General features: G+C 43.4%; 1 protein-coding gene across 1 annotated transcript in view; it reads left to right on the top strand.

The window, feature by feature from the left end:
* adgra2 (adhesion G protein-coupled receptor A2) overlaps positions 1–15,096 on the top strand; it is a 36,925-nt gene that overhangs the window by 5,937 nt on the left and 15,892 nt on the right. Inside the window, exon 2 of the mRNA XM_071923844.2 lies at positions 10,806–10,877. Within this exon, the coding sequence (XP_071779945.1) occupies positions 10,806–10,877 (72 nt within the window). The remainder of the gene's footprint in view (positions 1–10,805; positions 10,878–15,096) is intronic.

The following is a 15,096-nucleotide window of genomic DNA, read 5'->3' as shown; positions in this document are numbered from 1 at the left end:
AACTGTTTGTTAAGGGAGTAAATCATTGTTATAGATTTGAAATGTTTTTTTTCCCTTCAAATAAAACCATTCAGAATCAAATATCATTGGAAACCTTGTGACCTCACATTGTTTTTACAATATGTGCCATTTTGATTGCTTAATACTACTTACTTAATAATTCTTCTAATTCTTAACACAATAGTGTGTGTAATGTGTCAAGACTGGTTGATGTGAAGTAACTTTGAGGGGGAAAGTGAAAACACTGACTGGGAATCTCAAACCACTACAGTCGCACAGAGAAAAAAAGTAACCTTCTCTCACAAATGCTCTAAAAACACTGTTAGGGTATTTGGGGCAGAAAGATTGTAGCCTAGCTTTTGTAAAAGCAGACACATTTCCCAGCAGTCTTTGCTTAGGAGTAGAAAACAGAGGCTGGTTATGAGACAGAACAATGAGACAATGTTAGCCAGGCATACACCGCATTCCACTTGTCTCAAAAGCCTAGATTCACTAAATTGCCTCATTAAAAGTGTAAAAACACTTTAGACAGTGATTAAACTGACTATTGTGTTGCTGTTCCGCAGTCATAAACTTTCTAATTTGGTTAGTCTTGTAGGCGTTGACTATAAATATTACCATCATTTACTGGAACATTACAGTATGGTAGCAATATTTGAACTTTTGCTCACTGACCATTAATATTCATAGCAGCTACTTGTTTACTTCTTTTATTGGTTGGTGGTTGTCCAGCTTTAGGAAACTGTGTATTGTGCAACTATAGATGGCAGAAGAAACAAACATCATGGATGCTTCCTTCTAGCAATACTCATGCCTAATAGGACTGATTCCATTTGGGAGACCCTCCTTTCCACAGTGTGTGTGTGGGTGTGTGTGTGTGTGTGTCTGTGTGTGCACACATATGGGAAGGGCGTGCATGGCCACAGCTCTCAAAATAGGCTTCGGTCCTCCCCTCTCTAATTAGAGACTGTTTCAAAAACCCAGATTTTAATTTTAGACTAGTAGCTTTTGGACCACTTATGCACACACACACACACACACACACACACACACACACACACACACACCCACACACACACACACACACACATACACACACACACACACACACACACTGACTCAAACATATGCACTTTGCATATAAATAAATCTGATGATAAGTCACACATATGCATGCAAATCTGCGCGTGCACACATACACACACATATCCACACACACACACACACACACACACGTACACACATAACCACAGACCGCAAAGACTTACTCCCTGGCCCAGCCTGGTTACCCAAGCACAATGCAGTATACTCTATAATAAGTGGTTCCACATATCAAATGCAGGAGCTCAGTCCCCCTATCGAGCCTCAGGGCAGGAAAGTATGATAATATAACAAAGTAATGCTAGACACTTTACCTTCTATAAATCATCCAACTCGTATATTTTGCTTATCATCGCTTTAACATGCATGACGAGAATCCGTTCCACTCCTTAATGTGGCTTCTCTCTCTCTCTCTCTCTTCTCTCTGTTTGATTATTGAATTACTCAATCAGCGTTCGCAATATGATTTCACAAAAAATATTTTGCACACAATTACATGGACGCTCCTTTCCATGACAGGCAATAAATGGGGCTTGTAGCTTGGCAGCGTTCCCCCGCTCCCTGCGACGACCACTCTGGTGGGTCAGGGACAATGGGCACATTCACATCTTGACATGCATTTGCTGCTAAAGTGCCTGTTGTGCTCAAGGGCCTCCAGTGTCTCTGCCACATTCAGCGCCGTGACCCTCTGAGGACATGGCTCCGGGTCTGAGGGGCTCTCAGGACCGCTGGCCTAGGTGGCTCTCCCTCTCTTCCCAACGCAAGGGTTAAGCTATTTGGACGGACCCAGGCGCTGAGTAGTCAGCGCAGTCTGGAGGCCTCTCATAAAGTACTTATTGTAACAAAGATGACACGGCCACCTCCCAGTCTGAGAGATCGCTCTGCTTATGCTCTTTCTTCCCTCCTCCCTCCACCTTTCTCTTCTCTTTTCTCTCTCTCTGTCTCTCTCTCTGTCTGTCTCTTCTCTTCTCTCTCTCTCTGTCTCGCTCTCTCTGTCTCTTACTAATGGACACTTACATCACAGGCGCACACAAACTTATGTAAGCACATACTCTCCACATACAGAGAGACCCGCACTACGGTTCAACTGGTAATGGGTTTTTTTGAAGCCCGACACTGATATTTTAGGGTTGAAACTGCCAATAGCCGATATTTTTTGTAGATATTCAATATCTTTAAATTTGGCCATTTTCATGCCATACATTTTTAAAAATTACAAGTATTTAGTGTTTCCCTTCAGAATTGTATTCTTATTTAGACCACAGGACACTAAAATTCTCCACTGAAACCCAGGATAATAATAATGATAATTATAATTATAAGAATTATTATTATTATTATTATTATTATTATTATTTCAGATAAGGGGCCTCCCATGGATAACCAGTGTAGAATTGATCAATAATACATTGAATATGTAATCAAACTGCATCATATTCAGCATATTGGAGGTGGACGACACTGATTGGTCGATATGCAATTTTTTAAAAAAGTTTTTCACAACTGCTTACACACTTTTCCTGAAATGTTCATTTGTTCAACTAGAAACACAAAAAAACACTTGCTCTGCCAAACCTCAGACGCCTACGACAAAATGAAATACTCTAGTCAAAACATGTTATCTTCCATCTAAATTAAACTTTGCCTTCAGAAGACACACAAAAAGTCGTCAAATACATAAACACAAGGAGTATCCATTACACGCTGTTAAGATAAATGAAAAATACGACTATAAAAGTTAATGAATGAGTTATGAATCAGGAACCATATGCTTTTTCAGCACAACCAACATCTATACATTTTACACTTTGCAACATGCTACTGTAATCTACATAACTGTGCACACATCAAAATTCTAATTTTATTATCTGAATTTCAACTGAATTTGCCAGGAGACAAGAAAAGTTGGGGGAACAAATAAAGATACAGTAGAATTTAAGCAAAAATCTAAGTAAACATAATTCTAAAGTATTCAACTAAAATCAGGGATATAGACTCATTATTGGCATCTGTTGCTCTAAAAAAATTCATCCAGAAGTTCTGATTGCTGATTGAGCAGTTCAGCTTGTCGGTGTTTGCACTTTGAGGACTGTGTGTTAACTGTGTGTAGTTGCAATGACAGCAGTTTTGTATATTGAATGTCAATGCTGTATGTGCTTGTGTGTAGGGTTTTGTAAAAAAGTTTCAACTCATCTACAATTTGTGTGAAAACAGGTGAATAATGCAGATATGTTTGTTGAAAGAGTCTTTCTTTACTAAACTGTGATAAAAGGCAAATATGAGCCCGATATATGAGAAAAACAACATATCAGTCTAACCTAAACACACATGCTTGCACACACACACACACACACACACACGCACACACACTGTGACATGTCACAACCTTGAATTCTGTGCCACTAATGAAGGTCCACACCAATTACTGCCGCAAGTTCCTAGCCACAGGAGCCCATCTCAGCAGGAGCGAGTGAGTGTGAGTGTGAGTGTGTGTGTGTGTGTGTGTGTGTGTGTGTGTGTGCATGTGCGTATGCGAATGTGACCTTAACAGGCAGCTAAAAGCGGACAAACATCTTAACCATGTTAAAAGATGAATGTCTCTCAAGCTAAACTGCTACTGTGGCAGACTTTGTTTCTATTTTCTAACATTGATACATTTCCTATTTTCTCAGCTTCTAAGAATATTTCCCTTTTGCTAAAAACTCTCATGTACAGTTAATCTCTCACCTCAAAGCACATCATATTGTACGCTATTTTATCTTTCAGACCCCAGACATGAATGTTTGTTTTGGATTCAGATTATTTTCAGACCTGGATCAAATAGTATTAAATGCCAAATATCAATTTTGCAAAGAATTCTTAGCATTTGCTCTATCCTAACTGGAGTATCAGTTTGGTTTGCCACATAGGACAATACTGTGCTTTTCTGAGATTGATAACTTACTTACCACTATCTGAATTATCCTGATGCAGCAAATCCCACCCATCTAGTTCTCCAAGAACGTTAAAACAGATGATATTTTTTTCCACATATTATTTAACCCAGGTATGATCATATTATCCCTCCTCACTGAGTAAAGTGCTCTCAGTTCACCAACTAACCGACTTTTCAGTGAGACAGAGATTCAGGCCAGCTCCTTGTCTACAGTATGAGGTGAGATTGCAATGCCGTGTAATGTAGTTTCGTAATGGCTTTTGATCTATTAGACGTGGCATTTGGAAAGAGTAAGCAGCCTTGGAAAGCCTGGTAACAGCCAAGTTAAGTAATGGAGTTTTTAATGAACCTCTGGGTTCAACCACAATATTTTGCTGATCCACTATGTCTGTCCTCATTACTCCAAGTGCAATGCGTGTGATGTCTATATAAAGAGAAATGTTGCCATGTCCACTTAGTTATCCTCCATGAACTGCCAATATAGTTGAAATACAATTCTAGAGCTGTAAGCAAAATTTACTGAAATGTATAGCAAAGAAAGAAAATGCAGCAAAAACGCTGACGTTTTTTGTGCTCACACAATGGCCTAGTTGTATTTTCAAAGTGGATATTCTTATTGCTTTCAGCAGAGTTTAATTCCCTCTAAGGATAATTCCCTCACGGCTACATTTAATTATTATTATTTTTTTAAATTTTGATGAATTTAAGCACTACTCTGACATAGACCAGTGCATGCATTATCAAGTCAGTATGCTGATTAAACCAGGCTTAATTCAATAATGAAGCTCTGAAAGTCTCATTGAAAAGCACTCTCATTATCTGGCTCCTATTGGTCTCGGCATTAGGACTGGATTTGTGGCACGTTACCAATCTCTTTCAAGGGTTCTTGTCTTTCACCTCGCGTGTGGTCCTTAAGGGTAAGAGATCTATCCAACGTTAAATGATGTTTACACAGTGGCTCGTTGGGTTGTTTTGACTCTCTTTATTACATTGAACCTGCGCCTCTCTCGCTCTCTCTCTGTTGGCCTTGGAGCGCTAGATCAATGGTCAGGGTGGGACAGGGGGCGGAGTGTCTAATCGCCACTCATATCCTCATGTTGTTCCATCTGATCTACATACAGTCACACTGCAGCAGTCCTAGGTGTTTTGAGGGTGATGCTGTAGATAGGCTCTGTTTTGACAGAAAGAAAACATGTTGTTATTGCTAAGATTATAATGAGGCGCTTGATTGGACGAGATAGAGGAGCAATGCATGGGTAATGAGAGCAGGCGGCTTAGCCTGCAGATGGATTCTTATTAAATATAAATCCCTCCTTAAGACCGTTATCCTGCTTGTGGTCCGTTGTAGCAGCCCGCAGCTACACACTAAGTCCTCCGCCTGCAGTGGAGACAGGGAGCAAGAGGCTCCAGCATGCCTAAACATTTGGAGGGCAACAGGGGCCAAGTGGAATCGGCACTTTTCATTCAAATACATCTCAGTCGTATCCCAGAAGAAATGAGAAAGGCCAAACCGGGATGGAGTATCTCCTGGATCTCAGCTATGTATGTCTTCCATTTACAAACAAAACATGCTTTCACAAGTGTTTCTAGGAGAGAGACTGGATGAGAGGTGCAAAGATTTTGACACCAAACCTTTAGTGGGAACCGATAGCAAACAGGATATCCTGTTGTGTTTGCGGAAGAGTTTATAGCATGCTGGTTGCGGTCAGGAGAGATAGAAGGATGTGTTTTCCCAGCCTGTTCCTCTGCACCCAGTTGTGATCTGTGTAGCTGAGAGGATTGTGTTCAGCTGCTCACTGTGTTCACAGTACTGAACAGGACTCAGCAGAGACTTCATAGCTCTACCACAGAGATGATTCCTCAGTAAAATGATTGGTAGACAATGACCCAAAACCAAGAGCAGCTTCAGCAGGCGAGGTGCTCTTGACAGACAGTAGGTCTCACACAGGTACACAGCGACGAGTCCCAGACACATCAGGCTGCGCGTCCCCCAGACCTGTGGCAGTGTGCTGCGGTGAGGCCGCCATGCAGCTAAGAGTCAGGGGAAGAGCGGAAATAAATCAGTGAAAGAATACAATTTGCGACATGCTGTCTTGCCCCTGCGTGTCCCTCAAAGGCTTTGTGGGTTTAGGAAGCAAATTGAGCAAACCAACAAAGTGAGTGGCACGGCCCAGGGAGGGGTTGCTGTGGTTTGCTACTGCAGGGACAAGGCTCTTTGTATGGCAGTTACTTTCTCACACTCCGTCACACACCAAGGAAACCCGGAGGTAACACTGAGGTTGTGGCACTTTATACTGGAGCGTCAAAAATAGTGTCGAAGCAGGCGTACCTCTTTTTATTTTAGAACCAACGAATTAACATAAAAGGCTATGCATTTCTGACAATGTATTAAATATGTAAAACTAAAACATGTTTAACATGCTTAAATTCACACACCCTTCAATTAATACTTAGTCAAAGCACCTTTTGCTTTACTAACAGCAGTAAGTCTGTTTGGAGAAGTCTCTACCAACTTGGAACCTGGATTTAGGAATTTTCTCCCAATCTTTTTTGCAGAAGAGTTAAAGCTCGTTCAAATTGCAGGGGGGCCTCCTGTGCACACTCCTCTTTTCTTTTAGTCTACAGATTTTCTATAGAATGGAGGTCCGGGGTCTGACTGAGCCATTCCAGGACACTGATCTTCCTCTTTTCAGCCGTTCCTTGGTTGATTTGGCTGTGTGCTTCGGATGTTTGTCATGTCAAAAGATGAAATTCTTCTTTAACTTGAGCGTTTTTTTGCAGTGCTGCAGATTTTCCCCCAAAATATCTTGGTATCTGAAGCTATTCATTTTCCCCTCTATCCTGACCAGAACCCTGTCCCCTCTGATGGGAAACAGCCCCATACTGCAGCATGATGCTGCCACCACCTATGTAGCTCTAAGTTTTGACAGATTGAAATTCTGACCACAGTAGAGACCATTAACTCTCACTACCCTTGTCAACTGTTTCTCAGTGATGCTTTGCATCGCAAACATTGTCAACAGGCAATGATTTGATAGCTCATCCTGTTTTTTACCGGAACTATGAAAGTAACAAATCTGTTTGCATTAAACCGTATAAAAAGCCACAGTGCATCTGGTGAATTAAATTAAACAAATAAACGCAATCAACTAAATTAAACTAATTATGGCAAGTGAGTGCCATTTTTTTCTACCTTGATTTTTCTGTCAACCACTATATATTCAAATGATTTCATGGGATGCAATAAAAACTACAGTAGAATATTTGACACATTTGAGGTCCACTGTAGTTTTATTCATCGTATTTAGTTCCTCTGCTGTGACAATATACTACACTGCACAAAGGAAGCTGCTGTCTTTGCTTCTGTTTGACCTTCTGTCTGACCTCCTCCTTTTTGATCTTCATGTAAATGCATTAGATGAAATGTTTCAATGCGGTCCTGGAGCCTGACATGTGGCCCTGGTTTTTACATAGATTAGATGGATTCAATTAGCTGCTCTGATTTCTGATGGGCCTTTGTGGTCTGAAAGGCCTAAGTGAATGAGAGATGCTAAATGCATCTCTGAGATACCTTAGATAGTCTGGACCGAGTTAGCACACTATCATGCCGTGTACCATGCAGCTGATTGCATTTGGAAGCAGATTAACTGGATCTGCCATCTGATCTGTCACTTCTGTGGTGCAGATAGAAGCCACTCATGCGAGGCGTCAGCAGCAGTTCTGCATGGAGTGGACGTTAGGCCTCCGAGTAGCATGTAGTTTGAGGATTAAGAAGCTACTCGTCTTCTTTGCTTGTAAAGCGCTGTTAACCTCTGTATACTCTGGTGATAAAGCGATGCGCTCTCATATGCCTCTCACTGCTGCAGTGCCTCGGCCGTCCACCTGCGTCTGGACACTGCTCTGTCTGTTTGATGGCTGTCCAGGAAGTGCTCTCTCCGTGACCTCTGACCTCCTAAACCGGGTTCTGAATAAACAGCTAATTGGCTGGGTTTCCTGTTTAGCCTGATGGGAACGACGACTATTTCTGTCTGTTTACAGAGTTCTGCCTCTCTCTTTCTCAGAGTCGTAGTCTCTGCATTGTTTATGAAAGAACAATGTCCTCACTACAACTGCGCTCCAAACATCACATACACACAAGAGAGGCTTTGGGGATTACATGCTAGTGTCCTGCCTCTTCAACTCCCCCTGCCTTCCTGGAAATCAACCTCTTTTGTTGTCTGTGGGAGGGTTCAACGAGCTTGTTTTGTGATCTTTGTTTATTTGTGTAAGTCAGCTTTCAAGTTCTGTTGTACAGAGTAGCAAGTCAATTGAAATATTGTGTGTTGAAATGCCTTAACTTGAGGCAAATGAGGATTGTATGGAGATTGGACGCCACATGTGAATTTCATCTTTTTCAGGTGCATATGTACACACACACACATAAACACGTCGAGATAGTTTGACTTTAGCTTTGCTTTATGAACAAAACATTTTCTAAATCACGCAGTAATTGTGTTAAAGGTCGTATACTTTGTTGCTATACAGGAATGCATTGATACCAGCAGAACTAAATGTTTAAACACACAAGCACACACACGCACATACAGACACAGAAAACCAAGCGTGTGCACACACTCCTCTGACTAATAGTATTTCTTTCTTCATAATAAGCTTAGTCAAAAAGGAACTATCTGTATCTAAACTGTCTGTGTTGAATTAAATGGCTTGTTTCTTTGCCAGACGTGACTTTCTCCTCTCCTATCTGTATTGAATTATTCAGGCAGTTCCGGATCTTCTGGGGCTTTCATCTGAGGCCTGCATCCAGTTATAGCAGAGATACTGTGCCCAACTCAAGCGTGAGACCTTAGGTCCAGGAGTCATAGGTTCAAATTCAGGCTACGCCCTGTGAGGACTGGGACACTGATGAGTCTGCATTTACATCACCCCCGACTAAAATCCACTCCAAAAAGTAACTGATATATTATTCCTGTGATTTGTTTTTAACAGTTGAGTCTGAATTTGCGAACATGAAACTTTTTTTTCTCAAAGCTACAGTAGGATCAAGGATTTTTGTCAAAACAGTTTCTGGAGCTTCTCCTTTCGAAATGAATTATTATGATTATGATTATGTGGGCTTTGTGACAGTACCTCAGTTGATATACTGGGGATATGGCCACATTTTTCTGATTACCCGTAACAGTTACCATTAATATGACATACAGATAATTGGGGTGTAAAAGCTCAAACAATCTAAGAGTCCTCAAATCAAACAATCTTACAGCCATTATCAATGGAGCGGCTCCAGGCTTTTGATTGCAAGACAATTTAGATTTATATTTCTCTGGTTTCTAATTTTGGTGGATAATTGTATGAGAATATTGACTGAGGTGTCGAGGATAATTGGAGGAAATTATGAATTCTTTTCCATGGGGGACTTTCCCTTTAATTGTTTAGAGTATAATTCAGAGCAACAGAAAAAGAACATGAAACTTACTGGAGTAGACATTTTTTGCCATGAATCCTTGAAGGGATAACTTTTATATTTTTCAGAATGGTCTTGATTTTGTGATTATCACTAAAGTTACTGCAGGGAAAAAAGTAACTAGTGGCCAGTTTGTCCCTGTATACCAAGGCTGGGTGATTAAATCTGGTCATTAAGTGAGTTGGAAGGCGCAGAGCTGAAGGCAGTGTTTTTATTGATGTGGCAGGAAACAGGGGGGCTGACTGCTGCTGCTGAATCTGTAAATCTCACAGACTGTTCACAGTCAGCTCCCTCTTTTAAAGGCGCACACACAGTCCTACTCTTTCGATTAAGAGCACACTTAATCTCACAAACAGCCCATTAAGCGCCATGGGGTATGGGGCGAAGATGATGGGAAACTGAAGGGAGTGTTAATGATGGCGGGCTGTCGCCAGAGCGGGGCCCCTGCTGTGCCCTGGCCCCCTGCTGAGGGGGACGGGGATCGTACAGACACTGGCAGGTACAGGGCCGGACACGGCGGAGTGAGCGGGACAGTGCTCCACCGGCCTCCAGCCGTAGAGACGGGTGCCCTGTTGAACATGTTACAGTGATATGAAATGTCACCACTGGTCCAGTGAGGGCCTGATGGCTGTGAATAGTGAGTGAGTGTGTGTGTGTGTGTGTGTGTGTGTGTGTGTGTGAAAATGGGGCTAAAAGCTTATGGAATGCACAACTATCCTGGTCTGTGCCCTCTGAACTGACTTGGACAACAGCAAGTCCCTTTGGGGCAGGCTGATTACTGTAAATATCATTTCCCAGGATCCCCTATTAGACAGAACAATCTCAACTTCACTCCCAGCCCCCGACCCTCTTGTCTGATAAGAGCCCTATAAGCCAAATGATTTGCCAATAGGGAGAGGGTTAATTGACACGGCCTGTGCCGACAGTCGTTTGATGTGGACGCGGTGTCCTTTTGATGTAAAGATGTATCCGAAATGATTATCATGATTACAGTTTCCCTGCCGTCCCTTCCTAATCTTGATCTCCTATTCAGTCTTTAGTATTAATTGGAAACAGCTTACGCTAATGTCTCTGGCCAGGCTAATCTCATGTGTGACTGCACCGCACCAAGTGGACATGCACTCGGCTATTATCCTCTTCTTGTGACCCTTTTAGTGTGTGTTTGGTTAACTGGATCCCAACCTGAATTCCTCATCCCCACCAGTGGAGCTAAAGACTAAGATAGTAATTTCACTAATATGTGTAATTTGTATCAATTCAAAGTCAGTGGAGTATTTCTAATGATACCTTGGTTTCTCCTTTTCGCAGGATACTGAGCCACAACAAAATCCGAGTTCTGAGAAATGGATCCTTCATTGGACTTTATGCTCTGGAGAAACTGTGAGTACTGGTTATCTTTCTCAGTCGTCCTTCATGATTTCACTTCTACAGATGCTTCAATGTCATGTTAATTGTGTAAGGGTGATATATGGCAGGCATCCATGTGAACCGTTATTTTGGCTGGCTTCGGGCCCTCGTAGAGAAAGACGGACCGGGTATCAGTGGGATCTGAGCATCTCTGCGCACTTCTCTCCAGTGGGCTGCCGTCCAGCAGGGAGGATGAAACACTCAGATTGGCTATCGCAGAGTTATGTTGAAAAGATCGCATAATTACACTCCAGTCCATCATTATCAGGGAAGCCCCACTCCACAGGACAAGATAAGGGAATCTCTGGGAGGAGGTGTGTGCTGGCAGCTTCGCCTCAGGCTCACAGACAGTCTGGCCCTCCTTACTAGCATTCATGATCTCTTTCTACAGAGTGGAAGAGTGGTGATATACTAGACATTGTTTTTGGGGTGGTAAGGATGGACTGCGCAACTGTGCTGGCAACAGGCAACAAAGTGACCATAGTGTCAGAAATATGTTCAAATGTTTCTTGGTGATAGATATTCCTATTGTATGTTATTAAAGAAACTTTGATGACTTGACACTTGCCTAAAAAGTTGCTCTGTGCATCACTGCCTTAACACTCCTGTTTACTAGGATTCAAGAAGAATTCAAATGACCAGGATACTCAAGGACTGCATTAGCCTTCCCTCAGCGACACTAAATGCCCTTCACTTGTCAACATCAGACTCGAATAGCAGTGGTGGAGCCAGACAGGTGGCAGGGAGTGCTGGTGTTTAGAGATACAGTTATGAAAATGGGTTGACACTCCAGTCATCACGGTCCAAGTGTCTTAGAGGGAGTCACTGAAGCCTAGCTGCTACAGGATCCTTCAGTACTCTGATGCATGTGAGAATTACATCTAGTGTGTGTGTCTCAGAAGGTTATTCAGGGTAACAAATCAACAACTCTTTGACTGATATAGTGATTCAGTGCTCGAAATTCCTAACGTTCCTGACTGAAGGTGTGCTGTTTTACAGAGCATCCGCATAAAGCTTTACGGCGTCCTGGTAGCTGACAACACGCGGTGCAGCTCCAGTCTGGATACTGTAGATGTCTGGGAGACTTACTTTTTTTTGCAGGAGGGGGATGGGTACGCTCGAGGGATATTGGTTCCACATGCCACTCGGAGCTGCCACCCATGAAGTTAACAAGCTTCTCAAAAGTGTTGGAAGAAAGAAAAATATGGTAATTTGCTGCAGTTGTTAGCTTGTTAGTACCTACCTACTGGAGCTCACACCAGACATGCCAGTTCAGAACAAAAGCCAAATTTGCTGAAATTGCTGTTTTTATGTCTGTGATGTGAACACCATGGGTGAACAGTTTCAAGTCAAGTTCTCCGTTCTCGCCACCCACAAACTTGCCTGCGCCCCTGCAGCGATGACTCAATAACAACATGACAAAGTTGTTGACAAGAAGATACTGCAGCTAGAACCTGTGACCAATGTGACTAGAAGTGATCTTTGGAAAAGATTTGATCGATAGTCGATTTGATCGAAGTACAGCCTTAGTAGACCTGTGTTTGTTTGATGTAAAATGAGCTGATATTGCTTGTTTTTGTAAGTGCAGACAATGCTCCCTGGGGTGCCGTAGGGTTGGTGGGTCAGGTAACCTGAGCTCACCCACTAACTGGCCCTTGTACCTGGAACAGTGGTAAAACTAGCAGGGGGCAAGGGGGTGGAGCTGTCCTGGAGACCTATAACTAAGACCTGGGAGAGAGATGCAGAGCAGACACACACACACACACACACACACACACACACACACACACACACACACACACACACACACACACACACTCACACTCCACAGCAGGACCTGTGGGTGTCTGGTGTAAGGAGAGGACATATTGTAAATCATGCCGGCCTCATTTCACTCCTCTGCCTCAACCTCTGCTGGCTCTCTGACACACTGCAGTGGAGGTCTGCTCACTCATTCTGACTTCTCCAGTCTTTAATTGAGCCCCGCACAGCTTAAAATTACATCTGAGCTCATGGGAAAATTGCTGTCCGATGTGAAATATGCCACACTGAAATTCGTCGTTGAAATGATGGACAGGCTTGAAGGGATGGATGCAGATGTGAGTTATGGCAAAGCGGCAGATGTCAGTTTTGGTTTCTGTTTACCTCGAGGTGTGCGCTCCCTTCTCTGTGAGATTCCTGTTTTGTTTTGTCTCTTTAGTCTGCACGGTCACTGTTCAGGTCTGCTCATTGTTTCCAGTGTGTTGTCTACATGTGCTTGTCATTTGGAGCAGTGGTGAGCAGTTACTCATATTATGTGGTCAGTGCTGTAATCAAAGGCCAGCCCACTAGGGCTGAGTAAACACACATCAGGGAATTACACTGCAGCCCTTCCCCTAAGTGACGAGGATAAACACAGTCTGCTTACCGACTCCATAGACACTCTCACTCTCAGTTGCAACTTCAGTAACTGCGCGAGCATGCATGTGTCCAAGTATGGGCATCCTCAATTCTGTCCAGTCATTTTAAATGGGCCTGGTAACTCTCTCAGCAGATGAACAGTCACACTCACAGCAGACATCTATTGAGAGTTGAATACAGTCTGATCCGCTGTTGTCAGTAGGAGAATACAGCTCCAGGGCAAGCCACCCTCCTCCAGGCCCGGCCCAGACAGTGCAGCCATCTACACAGTTAGCCCTTTCATTGGGACAAACCTCCTCAAAGCCACTATTGCCTTCATAACCTGCCAAACCACCCAAGTGCAGAGGAGCAATTTAGCCTTGTTTGTTTTTGCCCTCTTACTGGACTACTGTGTTTTTGTAGCTCTTTTGGAAAGGCTTGCCCTCCAACAGCTACATTTGGATCTTGGAATACCTCGTTTTGTTCCAACTTTTGGGGATGAAACACCAATTGAATCATACCTGGCTGCTGAGGGCGCTCCCTATATGCCAAATGTTAGGTCACTTCTCTGGTTTGTCTGTCCAGCCATCTCCATTAAACAGACTATACACCCCTCACACACACACACACCCCCCATCAGGCCTTCCTCTCTGACATACTTTGCGTGTGCACCTATTCGGGTACCTCCACCTCTGTGCACACCCTTTCTGATGGGAGCTGACGCCGGCAGGCCCACTAACGAGCCGGGACCTTTATGAGTTGTGGACAGATCCCAGCAGCCTGTCCTGCGCTGATTTGAGGCGAGGTAATGAGAATAATGAGCGGAGAGGGCCGGGGCAGTCTGGCTCTCGTCCAACTGGGCCCCACTGCACCATGGGACACAGGACAGGCAGGCAGGGCACAAGGGGCCCTCATTACCAGGTCTGTTCACCCTACGGGGAGAGAGGGAGCAGGGAGGAGAGAGGGAGAGCAGAGGGCAGCGATGATGATGGATGAGGGAGCAGCAGGAGCGCGGCGCTGGACAGGTCTAAAAAGGAGGAGCGAGGTTTGCGGTCAGGACTGGCAAGAGGCTGGAGGTGTTGGCAGCGTGATAGACTTTGTCAACGAGAGAATCTGACATGATACCTACAGTATGTGTCTGTCTGACATGACTCCTGTACTTTTCCTCCTCTTGGTGCCAGATGAACTGGAGAAGAGCATGCACAGGGAATTCCATGCCCAGACCCAGACCCAGACTCTTCTCAAACGCTTCCTGTTTTCTTAAAGCCACTTCATTCAAGAGCAGGAAATACACAGTTGTTTGTGATTTATGTTTGTAGAGCGACAAGAATTAAGGGATGTTTGTGCTGAAACCTGTGACCAATAAGTCATGAAGGGCATGAGAATGTGCAGATGTTTAGTGAGTTAAGGAGAAGAAAGCCAAAAACAGCTAACTGTCTGTATAATAGAAAAAAAACCCTCTCTCTATATATACATTTATATCTATGACCATCTGTATCTCTGTTAGGGGATTTTCTATTACAGTTAAAAATGCTGTGACCCGTTCATTCACATTTGACTTGATAGTATCTATTTTACAAAGGGAAGACAGGACACTCTCAGGCTTTGCCTGAGTCTTGCTGAAACAGACCTTGAAATCGCCTCTGCCATTCTGAGCAGTTGGGGTTAGGAAGTAGGCCAACTTAAACAACTTTACCATCTGACACAGGGGAAGTAGAGCCGAGATGGCTAAAGATGGTATGATGGCTGGAGAGAGAGGGAAAGAGAGGAAGAGAGAGAGAGAGGGAGAGGGAGGGAGTGAGAGAGAGAGAAA

This window comes from Centroberyx gerrardi, chromosome 8 (assembly GCF_048128805.1).
Source record: "Centroberyx gerrardi isolate f3 chromosome 8, fCenGer3.hap1.cur.20231027, whole genome shotgun sequence".
NCBI classification, from domain to species: domain Eukaryota; kingdom Metazoa; phylum Chordata; class Actinopteri; order Beryciformes; family Berycidae; genus Centroberyx; species Centroberyx gerrardi.
The sequence above is the reverse complement of the archived record's forward strand: the minus strand, read 5'-3'. Positions and strand labels throughout refer to the sequence as shown.